Source organism: Galeopterus variegatus, unplaced genomic scaffold, assembly GCF_000696425.1.
Source record: "Galeopterus variegatus unplaced genomic scaffold, G_variegatus-3.0.2 Scaffold5377, whole genome shotgun sequence".
NCBI classification, from domain to species: domain Eukaryota; kingdom Metazoa; phylum Chordata; class Mammalia; order Dermoptera; family Cynocephalidae; genus Galeopterus; species Galeopterus variegatus.
Window position 1 is genome coordinate 62122 of NW_007731488.1, and position 15490 is coordinate 77611.

Here is a 15490-nt window from a genome sequence, read left to right on the forward strand (position 1 = left end):
CCACTTGAATTTGTTGCCAACATTTAAAATCAGGGAGATTTCATGTAAAAATCCACACTTTTTGCTTCTCTTGAAAAATCAACAAATCTAACAAAACTAGTCCTGTTTTACCACATGGTGACAATTGGTGGAAACTGAGTAACATTGGCTCCCTTTCAGTTGGCTCTCTGGTTTTCCAGAGACCCCACTATGCCCTGACACTGAGGACCTTGCTACTTACGATTGCACTCTCTGCTGTTTTCCTTGGAATGCAGAATCTGTTCTGTTTCAAAACTGAGAAAGGAGATGGACAAGGAGGGTCCATGTGTTTCATGAAACACATGTTCCTGTACCCGATCTGCTATATATAAACGTTACCTCCCTGCGGGCATTTGAGTGTGCAACCCCTCATCGATAAAACCACTAAAAGCCAGAGGTGAAAGGTGTCTAAGGGACTCCCTCGTTTTCTAAGTGGGAGAGCAAGGCCCAGAGAATACAGAAACTTCCCGGAGGTCACCCAGCAGATTAGTAGCTGGGATGCCAGTCACCTGTATCATAGTGTCTTCCCTCCAGCCTCAGCTGAGAGAAAGCTCTGGGCATTATGAGTTCACCTAAAGGTGACAGAGCCGTGGATGGGCACTTGACCAAAGGTGGCCAAGCCATCGGCTGGCCAGGAATCTATGAGGCTACAACGGATCTTGTGGAAGAAGATCTGCCAAATAAGAACAAGCTGGACCGACCAGACTTGCACTCTGGGAAGTATCGATGGGAAGAAGAGAGAACTGGGTGAAAAGAGGTGACACCTAAAGATGCAAGAATGAACACAGAGGGAGGCCGCATGATGTGGTAGGGGCCCGGGTGGCTGGAGTTCTGTGAGGGAGCGGACAGACACCAGGAAGGAGTAAACACTGCGAGAGCAGAAGCCAGGAGGCAGCAGGAAGTGTGGGGGAGGACAGGCTACAGGTGACAGACCGGGAGCAGACCCAGCGGAAGCTGCGGGGACAGACACTCGGAGGGGTGGCATCTGCAAAAGGAGCAGACACTACAAAGGAACAGAGCTATAAGAAAGCAGAAACTAAAATGAAGCAGAAGCCAAAAGGATGCCAAAATTAAGCAGCAGCAGAAACTACGGAAAGGTCGATTCGTGGTCTACAGAGCGGATGGAGAGAGAGGCCTGGGGGCTGCAAGATGGGGCAGCAGAATCGGGGAGCAGCTGGAGCCCGCTCAGCTGCAGCGACCGCAGCCCCACAGCCAGGCCTCCGGGCCCAGTTCCGGCGACACCACAGAGCTGTTCTGGGGGCTGGGACACACTGGCCTCCCCGTGAGCCTTATGCTGCTTCCCGCACTGGGACCCTGACTCTTCCGCGGTTGGCGCTGTCCTGTGTAAGCCTCTGTTTTCTTCAACAACGGAAAATAGTCCGATTAGGACCCCTACTTCCTGATTCCATCCTGGTCCAGAGCTCCCCCAGGTGGGGAATGGGCCAGTGGTGGCCTCCTTCGCAGGTGGCAGGTGGGCACCGGCACCGCCTTCTGGCAGACGTCTGCTGGGACCCCAGGGAGGTCACACACTGGTAGTCTGAAGGCCAGCCTACAGACATGCTGGTTAGAGGGGCTCAGTGATTTTTTAAAAACTGCATGTGAGTGCCTGTAGGCAGTTTTGCCTCAGTCCCCACCATTTCCTATTCGGTTGAAGCCTAGCTTGGCTATTTCATGCCTGGTCCTTTAGGCAACTGAGTTGAAACTTCTGCTTTGGGTCAAGGGGTCGCCAACATTTTCGTATAAAGAGCCAGAAAGTAAATATTTTTGGCTTTGTGGGCCAAGAGGAAAATGGAGGCAATTGTGTAGGTACATACATAGCTAAAGAAAATAAAATTCCACAAGTTTCTTGAGGAAGTGCAAAACTTTATTTAGGAACACTGAAATTTGAATTTCATGTAACGTTCATGTGTCATGAAATATTGTTCTTTTAATTTTTTTCAAATGTGAAAACAATTCTTAGCTCACAGGCTGTATAAAAAAAGACAGCTGCTGGATTTGGCCCTAGACCGTAGATGCTAACCTTGTCCTGGAATACCACCTTGGGCAGCCCTAAGTCCCCAGATGAGGTAACAGCTCAAACAGGAAAAAGGGATCACATGGTTACTGCAAGGGGCCCTATTTCTAGGCCACTGATCACCACACTCCTCGTGGCAGTCCTCACTGAGCCCACCGAGACCCCTGCCTTGACCACCTTACCTTTGAAGTCAAACCACCACTTGAGAGAGGGCCTTTGAGATGGGAAGAAGAACAAGATGGTGACAATGGCCACACCGGTGACAGCATCAGAAAGAAACCTACAATGAGAAGGCCCCAATGCATGTGACCCTGGGCATCTCAGCAGGCTGTGGCTTGGGAGATTTTCTAATAAGGATTTGTGGAAGGGAATTAGGCCTGCTGTGAAGGGGGCATTGTTGGAGGCTGGGTCGCTGGGTCCTATCCTGCAGTGCATGAACTCGACTCAGCCTGAACACAACCATGCCTGGATGCAAAAGACCCTTATCTGCAGCTCCCTGGGGACTTAGATGCTGCTTGAGCTAAACAAATGCTTCTCCTCCCAATTCAAGGACCGTAGGAAGAGGGACTTGACCAAAGAGGGAAGAATCTGAGAGCCACAGAATATTGGGGTCATGGAACCCCCATAAATCACCCTAACATGGATTCCTGAGAGCCTTGTATGTACGTGTTCATATCACAGTTGAATTCTTCCTGGGATGGGAAGTTCAACACACAGAGAATGAAGCCCATCACACCAATGAAGCCCAGATGCACCCAGCTCACAGCCCCTCAGAACCTAAAGGCCACCTTTCAGGCATCCACAGTGTGTCCTTTGGAGGAGTGTTGTACATGTCAAGCCCTCAGGGCAGGCATCTTCCATTTCAGATAAAGAATCATCGGAGGAGGGTCAGAGAGCAGAAACAACTTGTTCAAGGCCAGACCATGGTCTGTGGAGAAGATGGGCTTCGAACCAGGTTTCTCTGGCTCCAAGTTCAATGATCCAGAGCCCATTGCTAACAAAAGCTCTTTCAGCTCACACATTTGGAAAGAAGAGTATTCAAATAGCCAGGAGATTGGAAAAGATGGTCGGTATTACTACAATCAGAAAAATACTAATCAAAGCTCTAATGGAATACCATTCATCTGCTAACAGACTGGCACAACTTGAAAAGGGGTATTAAAAACCTGGTGAAGGTGTTGGGAACATATACTAGTAATGTGAGAATAAACGGTTTTAACATTCTGGAGGGCAGCTGGCAACGTGTTTCAAAATTTTACATGAGAATACCCCTTGACCCAGTTATTCTATTTCTAGGAATTTATCCTCGGGAAACACAGATTATGTTACAGGGAAGTTCATTTCTGATAAGAGTAAAACAAAATGAAAGATTTTTGATAGGGGCATGTTTAAATAAATTGCATTTTATCCATATAATGAAATTCCCTGCATCTGGTTTGTTTGTTTTAAATAAAAGATCATCTCGATCTTTTGTAGCGACATAGAAATATAATCAAGATACCTTGTAAATTTTTTTTGAAAAAGCAAGGTTTTATTTGCCGTATTGAACACAAAGTTGCTCCCATTCTGTAGAATACTATGCAGTGTTTAAAAAGAATGAAATAAATCAGAAGTAGCAAGTTGTCCATGAGCATATTACTATATTTTCCAATTCTTTGTTACCTGTATACTGACATGTCTGTGTATATATTAATGTGTGTGTGTGTAACCTGTGTTATACACCAAGCGATTTATCATAATCATCTCTGGTGAATGGGACAGAAGGTAGGTGAAAGGCAACTAACTTTTATTTTTTCAATCCTGTATTGTTTGAATTTGTTATGAGTATGCATAACTTTTGTAATTAAACAGAAAAGAAAAAAGCAGATCACAAATAATATGTTTATTGTTGCCAGATTTTGTTGAAAAAATCCCGTTTCGGTGGGGTTCTTTTTAGCTAATCGGCATGTGTTTTATTAAGGCGTAATTAACAGGCATTAAAATGCAGCTGACTTATGGGTACAGTTCAATGAGTTTATAACCAACAATGTGATCAAAATGTAGAATAGTTCCCAGATAGGCATTTTTTAAAAGTCAGGAAAGACATATATCAAAACTGGAGTCTGAGATTCTAGGTGATTTTCACCTTATCTGTATTGTTGGATTGTGTATAACACCCATTTTTCATCTGAAAAAAATGACAAAGTACCTACACTTTGGAAAAATAAAAGAATGGTAATAGCAATAAGAGTGACCTCTTGGCTCCATGAAATTATACTGTTTCTTCCTTATGACAACCTTCAGGCGATCAAAACTTATAGCACCCATTTCACCAGTGAGGAGTCTGAGGCTCAGGGGGGCGGAGGGGGTTATCTAGAGCTGCGTGCTCCATTATGGTAGCCAAAGGCTACATATGGCTTGTAGGCACTTGACACATGGCAAGACCAAACCAAGATGTGCTTCAAGTGTAAAATACACATCAGATTTTGAAGATTTAGTATTAAAACAGAATGTAAAATATCTCAATAATAATTCCATTTACTGAGTAGCCCATGTTCCATTTTTCCACAAACTTTTTGAAGTACTCTTGTATATTATTAATACCAGTTTCATCTGTTCTTTTTGCTTTTGTTAATGTGACTACTAAAAAAATGTAAAATATGTATGTGATTCACATTATATCTCAACTGGATGAAATCGCCCAGCAAGATAAATCTAATCGTGTTCCAGCTCACACTGGAATTGGACAACTTTGCCGACTCAGTCTTTCTTAAAACACTCCCCTCTCTTGGCCTCTTCCAATCCACTGCTCCAGGTTTTCCTTCTACCTCACTGACTGCTTCTTCTGTTTCTCTAACAGGGTCACTCTCCTCTACCCAGCTCCTTTTTTTGTGTGTGAGTGTGTGGCTGGCCGGTGCAGGGATCGAACCCTAAACTTTGGTGATTTCAGCACCATGTTTTAATTACCTAAGCTAAGCGGCCAGCCTTCCCAGTTTCTAAGTGTTGGGGTCTTCTCTACTCTCCCTATACACTTTCCCTAGCTGAGCCCATCAATTCCTATGGGTTTAAATTCCAGATTTATATGATGACTCCCAGAATTATATCTGTAACATAAACACCTCCTCTGAATTCCAGTCTTGCATATCCAACTGCCTATTGAAATATTTAAAAGATATATTAGACTTGATGAGTCTAAACCAACTCAAAATGGAATTGTTGATAAGACACCCCTAACCCCCTAAAGAATGTTCTTCTCCAACTAACCACCATCCATGCAGGTAATCCTTTCCCTCACAACCCCAAATCCAACCCAGTGCGAGTCCTATGATATCTCACTTTGAAATATATCTTGACTGCTCCATCTCCATTGCTACCACCTTGGCTCAAGCCATTGAAGCCGTCCCCCAGACTAGGAGCCAGCAAACTTCTGTAAAAAGCCACACAGCAAATATTTTTGGCTTTGCCAGGCACATGGGCCTCACCCATGATGTTGTAGTGTAAAAGCAGCCATAGACAATATGTAAATGAATAGGTGTGGCTGTGCTCCAATAAAACTTTATTTGTAGATATTGAAATTTCAATTTCATAAAATTTTCATGGGTCACAAACTAGTAATTGTCTTTTGATTTTTCCCCAGCCATTTAAAAATGTAAAAACCGTTCAAAAGTAAGCGATGGGCTAGATTTAGCCCATGAGGCATAATTTGCTGACCCCTGTCCTAGGAGACAGGGCCATATAGATGGTGTTACATTTCCTAACTGTTCTCCCCACTTATATTTTTGCCCCACTCTCCATTCCCTACTGAATACAGCCAACAATTATTGAGTTCTTCCTACTTCTTCCATTCTAACCACTTGACATGTATTAACTCATTTATTCTCAGAATAATCCAACAAGAGATGTACTATTACAGTATCATTTTACAGATGAGGAAACTGAGGCACAGAGAGGTTAAGTAATTAAAAACCCTCCAATAGCTGCCCACTGCTCTCAGAAAAAAAATAATTAAATAAGATCAAAATGCATAACATGCCTGACAAGACCTTCTGTAATCTGGCCCTCACCTACCCCTCCAGCCACATCTGGCCCACTTTTCTCCTTTCCCCCAGGCCTTGATTCTGCTGGGCTTCCTTCTATTCTTCAAGCATTCTAAATTTGTCCCTCCCTCAGGCTTCAGGAGATATTCCCAGTGTGTCTCCACTGCTTAACCTTTGGCTCTTCACAGAACCATCCAAAGTCAATGCCCCTGCTCCATTATTTTATCATAGAACCCTCTCACTCTTTCCTTCATAGCACTCATTACAGTTTGAAGTTATTTTGTTGTCTAACTACATGCTTTTGTCTGTGTCCCCAGCATCCAGCATGGTGCTTAGCACACAATAGGCTCTCAATAAATGTTGATTGAATGAAAGATTTGCTCAGAGTCATGCAGCTTGGAAGTGGCAGAGCTAGAATTCTAACCCAGTCTTGTCTGATTCCAGAGCCAAAGCTCTTTATGCATGAAAAACCAAATGTTTTATCACCTAAACCTAAACTCTTTTGGGAGTGAAAGAGGGAGCTATTAATAATTACATGGGTCAAGAGATGTAAACCTAGACACAGGTCTCCCCAGCTATTCTGCCTCCCCAGCTCCAGGTAGCCCTTCCAAGAATCCCTCCTGTTGGAGTCCATCCTGTGGGTCCCCAGAATCTCACCCAGGAGTGAAGAAGCTGGCCCAGCCAGGGATGAACTTCGGGTCCCGGGAGAAGAGGAGCAAGGCGAACATGCAGAAAAGGATGAAAACAGCCTGTTCAGCAAACCTGTGGCACAGATATACAGACACGATGGTGACCCTGGGTGTCAGGCAGACCGTGGCATGGGAAGGGATCAGGCAGGTGCCCACTGGGCATGACTGGGCCAGGCCCCACATCTGAGAAAACTGAAAGAAATAATTCACTCCCCAGGGAGTCCCCAGAGTGAGGGGAGGGATGTCCTGGGGCTTCCACACTTCCCCAGGATCCTTCCTGAGTATCAAGCCATCCCCTCCCCAAAAATGTTTATGTCATTATCACCAGGAATTTCCCAGTCCTAAGGAAAATCATGAGAGAGAAAGAGCAACAGAGGCAGGGTCAGAAAAGCACAGAGAAGGAGGAACAGACAGACAGACAGAAACAGAGCTAGGCAAAGAGAGGAACAGTCATAGAGACAAAAACACACACAGAAGGAGACAGACAGACACACTGAGAGGAGACAGACATGGAGAGGAGGATGGATAGAGGTAGGAAGAGAGAATCCCCAAATGTTGGAAGAAATAGCTGCCTAATGAAACCAATTCACAGATTGGAGAGCAGGGCCCAGAGAAGGTTAGTACCTTGCCCAAGGCAACACAGGAAATTAGTGACAGAGATGGTCCTTGAACACAGGCCTGATGAAGCCTAGTTATTTTCACCACTTGAGAGACATGCATTAAACAAGGTCCTGGAAGTCACCAAAGATGGTGTCACATATTCTGTGTACCAGGAGGAAAAGGGTGCCTTAGGTGAGAAAGTGGCTGGTTCCCACCCCATGTACATCCTGAGGAGCATAAAGCTCCTCAGCTGGTATTTACCCCAGCACCAGGGCAAGGGGCTGACTGTATAAGCCACCTCCCATCTTCCATCTCCAGGATCCCAGGCTATTGGTTCTGAAATTAACTGGGACTCAGCCCCTGGACTCAGGTCCAGGCCAGGAGGTAGCTCTTCTCAATGTCTATTGCCTGGCTCTCTCCCCACCCCAAGGATCCCCCACGCACTTGGTGGGCCCCAGGTTCTGGAATTCTTCCCGAATCACAGCTCGGGCCCTATCTTCTGCATCAGCTCTTATCTGGGGTTTCTTCTTCCTCCAGTCCCTGAAATAGAAAGTGAGAGGTTAGGAGTAGTCACTGCAGGTATGACTAACTTGTCACTTACCACCACCACCACCACCACCACCAGGCCAAATCACAAAATCTCTATTCTGGAGACCACAACTGCCTGATGACTGGTCTCCTTGCCTCTCTCTTCTCTTCCTAAAATTGCTCTCCCCACATTTAGCCTGGTTGATCTTTTAAAAAGCAAATCTAATCCTATGGCTCCCAAACATGAAACCCTTTACTGAGTCAAAAAGGCACATGAATAAACAGATAAATCAATGGGACAAAATAGGAAGTCTAGAAATAGACTCAATCACAGATGGGAATTCAGTCTACAGTGAAGTTGGTATTTCAGATTGCTGTGGAAAATAAATGCTGTTGAATGTACAGATCAATGGAATAAAATTGAGCATCCAGAAATAAACTCATACATCTGTGGACAATTGATTTTTGGTAAGGGTACCAAGACCATTCAATGGGGAAGGAAGAGTCTTTCAACAAATAGTGTTAAGAAAACTGGATAGCCATGTGCAAAAGAATGAATTTGGACCCCTACCTCACACCATATACAAAATTTAACTCAAAATGGATCAAAGACCTAACTGTAAGAGGTAAAACCATAAAACTCTTAGAAGAAATCATAGGGGAATATTTTATGGCCTTGGACTAGGCAACAGTTCATGTCAGTAAATGGTGTTAGGACAGCTGGGTGGCCCTCTGGAACAAAAACTGATGTTGGATCCAATCTTCACATAGTACCCAGTATGACTTCCAAATAGATCAGAGGTTTAAATATAAAAAATATGAAAATACTAGGAGAAAATATGGATTATTCTTTTATAACTCCTGTAATGAGAAAATCTTTCTAAACTGTAATTGAAATTTCAGAAGCCATATGAGGAAAGATTGATCAACCTACCCACATAAAATTTTGAAAAGAATTTTGTACGGAAAAAAGCACCATAAGCAAAGTCAAAAGACAAATCATGAAAAAAATTGCAACTCATGTAGCAAAATAAACACTAATCTTTTTAATATATAAAGAGTACTAGAAATCAATAAGATCAAGACCAGCAACCCATCTGAAAAATATGCAAAGAATATGAACACACAGTCTAGCAATTACAAGAAAAGAAATACTAATAGCCCCCAAACATGAAAAGTTGCTCAAAATTACTCTATAAAATAAATGCAAATTATTTTTCTCTTCTAAGATTGACAAAGATCCATTTTACTGCAGAAAAACAGACTCTCTCATATATTATGAATGACAGATCAAATTAGTACAATTCCTATGAAGAATGATCTCACAATATCTATTAAAATAAAAATGTGTTTATTCTCTGATCCAGATATCCCACTTCTAGAAATGTATGTTATAAAAATGCCTGCTAATATACAAAATGAAATCTGTCGGGGAGACCAGTCACCAGAAAAATGTGTTTGTGTCTGCTTATATTTGCTTAAGGAAACAGTGGAAGATTACCCAGAGACCAATAAAAGTGGATACCCATTTGGGGGGATATACGGGCCAATGTGGGCATGGCTGAGAAGAAAAGTTCTTTCTGAGTACCTCTTGGAATTGTTTTAATTTTTGATCCATGTGTTTGTGTTGCTTATCCAAATTAAATAAATGAATGAGTATATATATATCATTTGTGTGTGTGTATATTTATACCCACAATAGCTCTTTTTTAGGAAGATCAAACTACCACAGGCCCCTCAATGATCTAGCCCAGGGTTTCTCAACCTCAACTCCATTGACATTCTGCACTGGATAATTCTTGTTTGGGGGACTGTCCTGTGCATCGGAGGATGTTTAGCAGCATCCCTGGCCTCTACCCACTAGATGCCAGTAGTACTTCCTCAGTTGGTACAACCAAAATGTCTCCAAAAGTTGCCAAATGTCCCCATGTTGGGGGGTGGGGAGCAAAATAATCCCCAGTTGAAAACTTCTGCCTCCCTCCCTGGCCTCATCTCCCACAAATCTCCCCCACACTCCCTGAACACAGTCACTTAACCTTCTCTCAGTTCCAGAACATCCCTTGCTACCTCTGGCCTCAGGGCCTTTGCTCTTGCTGTTGTGTTTCCCAGTAATGCTCTTCTTCATCCCCCTCTCCTTCCTTCCCTTTACTGAGTTAAGTCTACTCATGATTCATAGTCCAGTTCAAAAGTCAGTTCCCCAAGAAAGCTCTCCTGACCCCCCAGCTTGGATGAGAGTCCCCAGTGCCCACTCTTGAATCGCGCTCTTCATTCACAGCACTTACCACCGCTGGTAATTCCTGCCATGCTTAATTGCTCATTGTCCATCTCCCTCACTTAGTCTGTAAGCTCCCCAAGGGCAGGGACTGTCTCTACCTTGCCCACCGCTGCATCTGCAATGGCTATGACAGTGTTAGGCACATTTAGGTGCTCCATGGACATTTGCTGAGTCAACATGGAATCATGGGTCTGGCCTGAACCTTTTCTGTTACCCACTCAGAGACGCCTCGCTCTGTGGGTTTCCCTCTACCCTGCTGCATTTTCTCCATCACACCTCCTTTGAGGCCAAGTACTACAGGTGATATTAAAATAGGTAGGCGAGACAGAGGGACTCTACTTCAGGCTCTGTCCTAGGCAGTTTACGCACTCTCCTTCATTCCTTTACCTTAGCTGTAACTAATTTTTATCCTCGATCTACAAGTGAAGAAATTAAAGAAATTAGAAGCTCAGAGAAGTTACAGAGCCACGCAAGATCACACAGAGCCATGATTTGAACTCTGTACCATCTGAGTCCCAAGTCTGGGCTTGCTTCCCTGCACTAAATTGGGCTTTGAACCTGAGTTTCTGCAGTAAGAAGTCCTGGAAGGCATTTGAGTCAAGGAACACCAACTCAGAGCCTTTCTATTTCTAAAGTATTTTCACACCTCTGCTTCAGAGTCACTTCTACTGATTTTGTCCATTTTACAGACATTTTGCTTCATCTGTCCATCTTACAGATGAGCAAGTTAAGGCCTAGATATGTGGGGAGGGAAATGAGTCAGAGAGTAACTTTATGGCATGCCTGCCACTCCCAGCTCTGAGCTCCATCTCCTATTTTAGGGTTCCCAAACTGGGCATTCCTAACCTGCCTTCACAAATGTTGCTATATCCACATGTTACCTGGCTCATATTTGCTTAAAATTTTCCTCCAAATAGACTCACCATTTAATTAAAGAAATGTATTTAGACAGAAAGCTTTATATCACTCCTAGAGGTAGAAAGTAAGAATCACTTGTCATAAACAGAAAGTAACCACAAAAATAAACATACAAACAAAGCACCTTACTACATTTTCGCTAGACACCATTACTGGCTTAAGCATCTGGGCCTGAGGCTTGCTCTTTCTTTGTTTAAAAGGCTGATTTGGAAGGGTTAGAGAGATGTTAAAGTTTCTCTAGCACCCAGCTGAGACTTTCTCCTCAACGTAAGCATATCAGTTTGATGAGAGTTGGTAAAGGAATATTTTTCTCACTCTATGTTTCAGTATTACTTAATATCTTGTCCTTAGGCCACCCCAAATTATCTTCTGTACCAGGGACCCATAAAATGAGAAACACTGCTCTTCCCTCTCCTCTGGTCATGAGTGTTTACCTTATTGAAAGAACAATACTATTAATAATTATTAGTAATGGGTGACATTAGCTGAGGGCCTGGGTATGGCAGGCAAGACATACACACCCCCCCATAATCCTCATGTCCCCGGGAGGTCAAGACATGAGAATATGACATGAAATGATATCACCCTCCATTTTCATAGGAGGAGTCTGAGATGGGGGAAGGCCGTGCCCTAGTGAGCGGGGAAGCTGGGAACCCACACGTTCAGACTGACTCCAGAGCTCACGTTCTTCTACGTGCCCATCCTACCTCCCAAGAAGAAAATGAGGTACCTCAAGCTCAACCCTCCATACAGGAAGGAGATCCAGATCCAGCCCAACAACAGGAACAACAGCACGAGAGGGAAGGCAAAAATGAACCAGGAGCCGAAATTCACCACGTCGCACTGCGGAAAGAAACTGGAGAACAGAGGGAGACAAGAGCAGACCAAGGTCAGCCATGCCAATTTGGGGAGGACGGGCAGGGAGTACTAGCAGCAGAGGGTCAAGAGGGTCCCCTGGGAGTCATGGGAACAGAGTTTTCCATCCCTTCTAATAGAAGGCACCCTTTCAATCTCTTCCTTGGGAGATGCTGGATTCTGAACTAGTGGGACTGTAGATGTCCTACAGCCAAAATCTCAGTGCCCCCTGGGGTCCAGACAGTCCCTGAGTGGGTAAAGCAGGCCAGGGGGGACCATGCATGGTCAGTTGAAGAACACACACCCCACCCGTTAAAGGGGTGGAAGCTATGCAAGGGTGCAGGCCCAGAAAGCCCAGATCTGAGTTTTTACTTGTAATTATGTGATGTTAAATGTAGACATTTAACAAAATACCAAACAAAACACATCTGCAGGCTGCAACCTCTGACCTATGCATTGTATATTCTCATAGAGCCTGGATGTTGTGCCCAAACGATGGGGATGTCTAGGAGTTCTTTCTCTGCCCAGCAGTGTCCAACCTCAGTCTTAAGACACCGTCAAGCCTGAAAGGATTAAAGACAATAACACTCAATGCTGGTTAAGTTGTGGAAAAACAGGCAGATTTCCTGATGCTTGATCATTGGAACAATCTTTTGTAGAGAGGAATTTGGTAAAATGCATTGAGTCTAAAATGTGCATATTCTTTTATCCAGAAATTTTACTACTAAAAATATATCTTAAAAAATAACATAAATGTGGTCAGCATAGAAAAGGGAAACAGTAAGTTAAAAAATGATGTATACAAAAGTTTGTGAACACAAACCCACTCCCAGACATTTCTAAATAAGTGAACAAACAAACTAAAATATTAACAGCTATTGCATAATAAGCAAACAAACTAGCAAAAGCATTAATAACCTCTATATAATGCGATTATGAGAAATTTTTATTTCCTTCTATTTCTTTATCTGTATTTTCTACAATGAATAAGCACACCTCTGTCATTAGACAAAAGAAAACTAAAAATATTGTTTTTAAAATATTAAAATATCAGCAGATATGTGGTCAGTCTCATAATTTATAGTAGAAAAATAGTAATAATAATAATGAAATGAAAACAATCTAAATGCCCATTAAAAATAAAATACTTTATAAAATACTTTATAAGATATTTTATTAAAATTAAATACTTTTTTTTTTTTCAAAGATGACCAGTAAGGGGATCTTAACCCTTGACTTGGTGTTGTCAGCACCACGCTCTCCCAAGGGAGCCTTGGGCCGGCCCTTAAATACTTTATTTTTTAATTAAAGAATGACACTTAAATACTTTATTTTTTTATTAAAGTATGACACTTACCCAAAATGGGAAAATTTATAGTCATTAAAAATTGCGTTTCTAAAAAATTTCAATGATAAAATTATACTCTAAAACTGTATAAACAGTATGATGACAATAAGGTTAAATATATTCATATATTTAATGAATTCACATAGAAAAGACTTAGAAGGAAGTCTGCTAAAATATTAAGAATGTGATTGAAGGTATTTCAGACTTAATTTTTTCTATATTTTCCAAGTGCTCTATAATGTGCTTATATCATTTTACAATCAGAGTAAACCAATAAAATGTATTTTGGGAACAAGAACCAAGGGACTGCTCAGAGTAGCTATGTCTCCTGTCTCCCCAGCCTCCTTTTGGCTCTGAGCTGGAGAATCAAAATCAATATTAGTTGGAATTCCTTTTCAATCCCTCCTTCCATACCAGAGGGTCCATTGTTTGTTGCATACAATTTGCATGTAATTTACTCAAGATCCTACATGTTTAATATTTTCACTTACAGCTCTAGTGCTTTTTCCCTAATTTCTTTGCAGGTTGGGAGAAAATCCCACTCACATTAGAATAGACAGGCAGCCTGAGAACCCTCTGACAGCAACTGCCCCTTGCCCTTCTCTCCATCCCCTAACTCAGGCCCTGCCCCCATCCCCAGAGCCCACCTCTTCCTGTCCAGTCCTGGGGGTGTGCTCCAGCAAACCCTAATACCAAATGCCAGCTCCGACCTCAACAAAAAACCAAGGAAACTAGAGGGCTAAGCCTAGAATCTCCCCACATCTGAAGAAGGATCATCTTGGATTATGGTTTTTCTGTCACTGACCAAAAACCACGAGGCACAGCCAGGCCTTGTTCAAAGAACAGAAAAAAGACATGTACAGTTTATAGTAGAACTCAATGGGCTCAAACCAACTGGTAAAATATGGATGTTCAGCCCACACCCCATACCTCCTGAATTAGAATCCCTATAAGTGAGGCCCAGACTTCTTCCCTTCCCCTAGTGATTTGAATTTGCATGCATGGCTAGGAATCACTGGTTTCTATCATCAGATCTTAAAATCAAAAAATTTGAGAATGGAGTAGAAATTCATCTTACCCAGGGGTTAAGGTTTGATTTATTTATTTTTATTTATTTATTTATTTATTTAGAACACCAATGCAGGTATTAAAAATGATGATTTAGATGGGTGTTTATTAAGATGAAAGCTGTAAGGCAGGGAACAGTATTACTTAGTTTAATTCTAAAAATATTCATGTTTCCTGAATAATCATGTATTTAAAAAGTCTAGAAAGGTATATACAAAGTTGTTTTGATGCCTTTCTTGGGGGTGGAATTATGGATTTTTTTCCTTTTATTCCTTATTTGTATTTTCTGGATTGTTTTCCCTGTATACTTAAAGAGTTTTAGAAAAGAACGAAATTAAGAATACTAACTATATAATTAAAAGATCATGATGTTGACAAATTTATTGAGATGAAAAGATGTCCACTACACTCCATTAAGTGAAATAGCAGGTTACAAAGCAGCATTATGGGTGGTAAGTAGCAGAGCCAGAGTTTCAAGTCAGGTCTGGGTGATTCCAAATCCCATGATCATAACTACGTTGCCATAAGCAAAGGATGTTGAAGACTAAATGAGACACCCATGTGAAGATGCTTTCTAAGTCTTGCAAGTGCAAAGGCCTGTTATTGTATCAGAGGACATTTTTTGTCTCTAGAGCCTCTTGACCCTGCCTGCCTGCATGCCTCTTCTCCTTGACTATCACGTAGTTTGTACTCTCTTGCTCTTCTGGGTCCCTCCTTTCAAGAAGAAAGCACCTAAAACCCTCAACCTCACTCAGAACTTTAGGGATTTAATGTGCTCCCCTGCCCTTCCCACATCCACATTTTTTAAAAAGGAGGCTTGCCTATGCCATAGGGATGAATGATGGAAACTTGAGCATTGGGTCATTTGGAGAAAAATTTGGAGAATGGAGGGGAATTGCTTGCAGCAAAGAATTGAATCCTTGTTCGGCATCTCCTTGAATCAAGCACTGGCTTCTCTATGAATTTCACCAGGAACTTACTCTTCTGTGCTGGCAAGAAATTTCATCTCCGTGGGCACAGTGTGAAGGCCATTTCTCCGCACAGCAGCTAGGAAGAAAGAGCATGATGTCTTTAGTGTAACATAGGAAATGGGACAGGAGCGTCCTGATGCTTGGGTAGTCAGTCAAGAATGCCTCTTCATTGCCAAGGATCCTGTACTAT

At 42.4% G+C, this 15490-nt stretch overlaps 1 protein-coding gene across 1 annotated transcript in view; it reads right to left on the bottom strand.

Annotated features, from left to right (window-relative positions):
• SLC13A3 (solute carrier family 13 (sodium-dependent dicarboxylate transporter), member 3) overlaps window positions 1-15490 on the bottom strand; it is a 76195-nt gene that overhangs the window by 16407 nt on the left and 44298 nt on the right. Inside the window, 6 exon segments of the mRNA XM_008589328.1 lie at window positions 2215-2312; window positions 6706-6810; window positions 7782-7877; window positions 11789-12107; window positions 15021-15043; window positions 15310-15376. Of these exon segments, the coding sequence (XP_008587550.1) occupies window positions 2215-2312; window positions 6706-6810; window positions 7782-7877; window positions 11789-12107; window positions 15021-15043; window positions 15310-15376 (708 nt within the window).